A 6,492-nucleotide genomic window follows, 5' to 3' on the forward strand; every position below is an offset into this window, starting at 1 on the left:
CCTGCCACTCAACACATTACGCAGCAGCTAGTGGCGGAGATTCTGACGTGATCTGTTCAACTAGTGCAGCCTTTCTAGTTGGCTAGTCTGTGTGCGCTCACTACTGGGATAAGAGCGTTTGCCAAATTACTGTATGAACTGTGTACTTCTATCTGTCGGCTGCTGTCCTTCCTGAACAGTTACATTACCCCTTCTTGATTCTCTGTCAGGAAGGTTGAGAACCTGCTCTTGTCACTGTAATCCGTTTACATTCCGTTGTCTAATTCTCCCTTTCTAATGACATCTTGTTCTAGAAGTGACATTAGTCACTTGTCCAAGGGCCAACCATGCTGTCAGGGGTGCCTTCCCTCTGGAAAGCGGCATGATTAATCAAGGGCCTTAAAGGGGATCAAGCACCAAGGCCCAAACCCATCAGGGAACCCTAGAAAAATGTAAATATATAAACAATAACAGTCAACAATTTACTCCTTCAAGGGTATTTCTTTAGTTGTACTATTTTCCACATTATAGAAAAAAATGTGACGACATCAAAACTTTGAAATTACACAAATGGAATCATGCAGTAACCTGAAAAGTGCTGAACAAATCAAAATATTTGATGGAAGAGAACCTGTGGCCTATGAGACTATTAACATAAAATGCTAGTGAGTCAAAATCCAAACAGTGTCCAGGTTTAGTCTATTGATAGGTTCTAGTATGAGATACATTGTATCATTACTGCAGTATACAGAAGAAGGCACGATCTTGCTTTTTCTTATCAGACTTTATATCAAAGCTATTTGTGTGAGATAAATGGTTCTGGAAGATGTGCCTTCTGGCTCCAGATCACACACTGAGCACCCAGACGTAGAAGAACTGTTCCTGTTGTATTCAGCATAGTGGAACAGGGAGATGTTAATAAACACCCTTCACATTAGACAGTTGGCCTCCCTCCAGTGTGAACCCCCTCCAATTGTTTTAAGACCTGTCACATTTCTATGTGTAAGGGATTTATAAGTGCGTATAATAGCTTACCCAATAAGCATATTGGTTGTGGCGGAGCCAGCAGAGTCACAATGTGAATATGCCCAGCAAACAGGGGACATGGCCGGGTCCATGACAGAACCTCCTAATGTTCCAGGGTTGTCCTAACGACTCTTATTTGCTGGGTGGAATATCCTTCTCAGAAATACTGTCTTGTGTTCCAAACAAGGTTAACAGTGTGGACTATCCTAGCATGTCAATAGAATCCTACATGTGTAAATCAGTAGTTAATCCGTGTAGAACTACAGTATGTCAGTAGAAACTTGCCTGTGTTCTAAACGATCAGGTTGTCAGTGTGGTATATGCAACCAAGTTGGTAGAACCCTAGGTGAGTAAACTAGTTGGTTATCAGTGCAGAACCAAGTCAGCAGAACATGCAGGAGTGGTAAATGTTCAGATTGATCAGCGGTGCCCCAGGTAATGTTCAGGCAGCTCTACTGCTCTCTGTTTCTTATGCAATGAGACCAGCTCAGTTTGTGATTTATGGGTTTTCCCGGGAATTGACAATGAGAAACATCTCCCAGCACTCCTAAGACAGAAACACAGCCCCACTAAAAACTGTTGGAAATATAAATCTTTATTTGGTGGTGGTACTTCTCATAAATCACTTTTTTCTTAACAAAATTATAATCACATTCTTGTCATTTTTGCGACGTTGGGTCATCTGCTGAATAAACAAAAAAAAAGTATTTCGGCCCAAACTACCGCACCTGCCACAATCACACCTCCATTTTCACCTCAGCACTGTGCATCCAGCTCATGCAGGTATAGACATGGTCTATTAGCTGGTTGGTTTTCAACCGTGTCCCCTTTTTTTGTCAAAAGATTAAAAGTCTGCTGACAAATTCTGTAGAGATTCTCTGTGGAGATTTTGTCAACATTTGGGTTTCGAAGTAAAGCATGTAAGCTAGCTGTTCTACTAGATGCCAAAAACAAGCTTAGCGACATTGAGGCCTAAAAACATGTACAGTACCTGACTGCATAATGAAAGCCTCACTCAGTTCCTAGAATGCCTTGGGATTTAGTCACCTCGTTATCTTTTGGTCCCCAATACAGAAGTTCTGTCCAGTTGGTATTATTGGGTTATCAAAACATGGACAATCAAGAAGCATGACAGTTGAAATATAAAGTAAATAGTAAGTTAGGGCACTGCAATGTCAGACATTTGTCCAAGCCCTTCAAACATTGAATAGTTGAATACAGGTGGTAGTGTACCTGATGTTCACTAGCATTAAAAAAAAAACTATATCTATTTTCTGAATATTCCAAACCACATCCCTTCACTAGTTGGAGTTAAGGCCTGAACTGGTAACCATTGAGGAATTCATGTTTTAACCCTGTTACAGAATCTGTAACCTCTTGGCAGAATCAAGTCAAAAATATGTCGAAAATAACATACTAAATAACATTTTGATCTGAAGCTGCAAGATTTTATTGGTTACAGAGCCAGTCTTAATATTTTTTTAATTATTAATATGATAAACATTACTTAATAAATATACAACTTTTTTGGTCTTTAGGTTTTAAGGTGCGATTTCTCAATACAAGATTATCCTAGACTACAAAGATCACTGGGGATTCCTAGGCTGACACTTGGCTTGGTGTCCAGAAAACCACTCATTAGTATAAAAGCGAATGTCTCTAATATGTCAAGCCCTGTGACATCAACACAGCAATAGCTAAATAAGGCTGTACATGTATGCAATACATAAATCAGGATTTACATACACGCTATTATAGAAGACTCCATTCACTTCCAGCTGAATCCTCTGCTACTGTATATAAAACACATAAAAAGCAGAAACAAATGTGTCTGATGACAGGGATGTTATGATGCCTTGATGTCCAATATCCTGTTGCCCTGATATGATTAATTATGAGTAAAACTGTGTTTTTGTAATCAGAATCAGAGCTACAGAATAACAATAATTTGTTTTGGTCTCAATTTTCCTTTTCAGCAGTATATCGTACATATAAAACTATATAGCTTGACAAAAGCACTTAAACACAGCACATTATGATTAATCCTGTGTGAAACTACAGCAGTTAGCTTTCTGACAAATAACGATGGAACAATTCTAACAGATATCTAGCAGTGTTGATGTTGGCTCGACGAGAAGATTAATTACTTTCACGGAAACACAAGGAAGATATTCCTTATTTCCTCCCCTTACACATAAATAAATAAAAACCAAAGACACACTTTGACGTCTTTCTCAGCCACCCCGAAATCCACCCGTTGTTACCGCCCACCCCCCTCGGCGGTCGTCCACGAAAGGGGAAGGAGCGCCCTCATGAGTAGTCATTTTTGTGGACGTGCACGGAGGCCAGGCACCGGCCCATACTGTGGAACAGGGGGGTGACGAGCGTGTCCGTCAGGCTGCTCCAGATCACCTGGATGGAGGGCAGGGCCATCAGAAAGCTCCGCACCGCCGGCATCAACACCCTGCAGGGGACACGCGGGGGGATGGGGGGGGGGGGGGGGGGGGGGGGGGGGGGGAGACAGGTTCCATTTACCACTGCACACATTACTGTTCAAATGCACGTGTAAGTGTTACCTGCGAACGTAATGAATAACAGGAAACCAATGGCCCTGTCTTGAGTGTAATATCAGTTGCATGACGTTTTGCTTCTAAGTCATCTCACAGAACACTGTTTTCCCGAGGGACTGCATAGATTTTCAAACATTCTGGTACTAGCCCCCTGTGGGAATCGAACACACACAACCCGGGGGTGGCAAATGCTACGCTCTTGCCAGGTGAAGTGCACGGGGCCCTTGTACAAGACACGTAAGACGTTACATTTGCTGTAGACCACAGCAGGTCTCGTAGCATGGATTCTGACAGTTAATTAATGCTTTAAGCCTGCAGTGTGTATTCAGGCTGGAGAGAGCGTTACTAGTGTACCTTCTATGGTGCCTCTGTGTTCTGCAAGCTAACACGCTATCGGACACGCCCCCCAGACCTATTGACCAACGACTGGTTTCAACTGTTTTACATAGTTACCATTCCGTCCCCTGTAGGACTCAGCCTATGAGACCAAAATACATATTTCAAGTTGTTTGTCCGCCAGTAAAAGCTGTGACAGAGGGGACGGACTGGAAGCCTGTTCAACAGCAGGGCTGTCATTTGGGATGCGCTCAATAGCATTTTGTGGAATTCATTCGGCAGAGACACTGAGACACTGATGGTGAAACTAGAACATAAACTCTACTAACGGTTGCATTAGTGACTCTGGCACAACACACATACGCACAACAAACTGTGTCTATTCTCGTGGAATTCCCCACCCCCCTCTGAAAGTAAGCTTACATTGGTGCAAGGCAGACTAGAATGCCAACTGTCTGGCAGGGGTTATGGGGGCTTTTTTCCACTACCAGCAGAACACTGCATTCCTCTTGACTTTCCATAAAGTGCCTCACTTTTGGGGTATAAAAGACCTGGTGTTTTTTTCCCAGCAAGTAGCCAGCCTTGTATGTGACACTCAGGCATAATTTGTGAATGCATGGGGTTGTGGCATGATTTGCCCACTACCTAAGCAACTGTGTCCTGTCAGTGGAATCCATACATCATGACACAGAGGCCTACATCTTTTTATCAAAAACAAATTACAGCTACTTGGATGTGAACAATGACAACACACATACAGTTGTACACATGAGTTGATTGTATAAATGTCTGCATGAACCGACACCCACATATCTGTCTACACTGACCAAATATATTGGTAAACAACAAAGCAAGCAAAGGGAAAATTGGCCCCCGGCCAAGCATGAAGGAATAAGATAGCATGTGATGTTCGTACCAAATATGAATACAGCTGATGACCGCGAAGATCATTCCGAGGAGAAATGCCATGGGGACGGCAAGGATGGTGGTCAGTATTCGATAGAAGACGTATTTGACTAATTCGAAGACGGCGTGACTTCCTATCCACACCCGATCGAAGCTGTGGCTTGAGCTAGGCTCTGCTATTACGTCGTCAAAACCAACCTGTTAAGAATCAGATAAGAGCTTGATCATGTAAGGATTCAGTTATGCACTCACTCACATAGCAATCAGTCATACCATCTAATGTAAAATCACAAACCAATATATTAAAAGATATGGACAGGCTGTTCAGCAGAGCAATGAATAAGCGGACAAAAGCCAAATTAATCTCACAGCCAATTTGGAAACTAAACCCATACGCGCCAGTTGTGGAGCCATTACGCATGAATAAAATCTTTGTTAATAGTGTATTACCTAAAGGCAAAGCAAAAGTAACGACTGTGGGCTATTGAGTTACCGCTTGGTTAACGTTTAAACACCCAGTCGAGTTTCGTTTTGTTAATCCAGGAGCGCCCGGTGTGCAGATTCAATGGCTTACCTTCAGGTGCGTGTTTATGTCATTGGGATCTCGGTCTGGAAGTGTGGCGTAGACTTTGTCTTCTTTCGACAGGATCGGTTCAATAGATCTGTTGAACTCATCCTCGTCCATGATAATACTTGTCTCATAATTCTCTTTTTCGAGTCCCATTGTCGATAAAGTAATGTTTAGGCGGCGCAGTGACCGGCTGAGAGCTCGATTGATGATAGCGCTCTTTGCATTTGGGACTGTGCTGTGCACGTCTGGAACGTGCCCACGCCCCGTGCCAAAAGCTGCGCAACACGGCGTGCTAGACACAACAATCAGAAGTCATGTTCCCATGCTATTTAGAGCTGAGTAAAGAAATGTTTTGTTTGACTCGGTGCATTTATTTATACATGTCTCTGATTGTTATCATCAAGTAATCTGAACTAGGCTATATGTTTGGAGATATGGTAATGTAAATTAGTGAACCATTATTTAACAGTTATTTAATTATTACGGTGCCAGACAACTCAAACTGAAATCCTTTCCTAGCAGTGGCAATTTTGGATGCAGGAAACGTTTTTTTTTTTTAAGAAATTGCCATATCCCCCCCCCCCCCCCCTAATTTTCTCAGGGCCAAGTTAAAGAGCCTCAGTCATCACATGGCATTTTACAATAGACTGCTTCCTTTACCTAATTCTCCCGCTCCTCACACACTCTCGAACTCCAAGGGAAAGGATGCGGAGGAGAGATACAGACGGGTGGCGGAAATTCAACACTACTGTTGTTTGCTCCTTGAAGGATGTGTTTGTGAGGAAGAGGACCTGTTAATGGCGTTTTGTCAGACGCTAAGTCTTAACGTTGAATATTATTGTTCAATTAAATAAAAAAACAAACAAATACCTTGAAATACCTCGCCTCAAATTCCGTTCATGGTTACCTTCTCAGTGTTAAATAAAATGACTTGGAACAGAAACTGTGAGTACAGAGTGATGTGGAGAGACGGAGGTGAAAGGTGGAGACTGTGTGTGTGTGTGACTTTGTCCACGTCTTTGTATCTCATCGGGGAGGAAAAAGGTAAAATGGATGCCTTTGTCTGTCTGAGTGGGCGTACAATAAAAACAAGGGCATTTATTG

The 6,492-nt window shown here is 42.5% G+C and overlaps 1 protein-coding gene across 1 annotated transcript; it reads right to left on the reverse strand.

The window, feature by feature from the left end:
* Window positions 1-1,582: 1,582 nt before the first annotated feature.
* cav2 (caveolin 2) lies at window positions 1,583-5,645 on the reverse strand. Its single transcript, XM_013138831.3, has 3 exons — window positions 5,392-5,645; window positions 4,828-5,015; window positions 1,583-3,469 (listed from the first exon to the last, which is right to left on the reverse strand). The coding sequence occupies exons 1-3, from the start codon at window positions 5,539-5,541 to the stop codon at window positions 3,316-3,318; spliced, it is 492 nt and encodes a 163-aa protein (XP_012994285.1). The 5' UTR covers window positions 5,542-5,645; the 3' UTR covers window positions 1,583-3,315.
* Window positions 5,646-6,492: the final 847 nt, after the last annotated feature.

The sequence above is a fragment of the Esox lucius genome, chromosome 19 (genome assembly GCF_011004845.1).
Source record: "Esox lucius isolate fEsoLuc1 chromosome 19, fEsoLuc1.pri, whole genome shotgun sequence".
NCBI classification, from domain to species: Eukaryota; Metazoa; Chordata; class Actinopteri; order Esociformes; family Esocidae; genus Esox; species Esox lucius.

What these genes read in the sequence shown, in the direction of transcription:
- cav2 (XM_013138831.3), bottom strand. Translation starts at nt 5,541, where the DNA reads ATGGGACTCGAAAAAGAGAATTATGAGACAAGTATTATCATGGACGAG. An exon ending in ACATAAACACGCACCTGAAG is followed by an intron (nt 5,016 to 5,391) that starts GTAAGCCATTGA and finishes GATTCTTAACAG; the next exon opens with GTTGGTTTTGACGACGTAAT. An exon ending in ATCAGCTGTATTCATATTTG is followed by an intron (nt 3,470 to 4,827) that starts GTACGAACATCA and finishes TGTCCCCTGCAG; the next exon opens with GGTGTTGATGCCGGCGGTGC.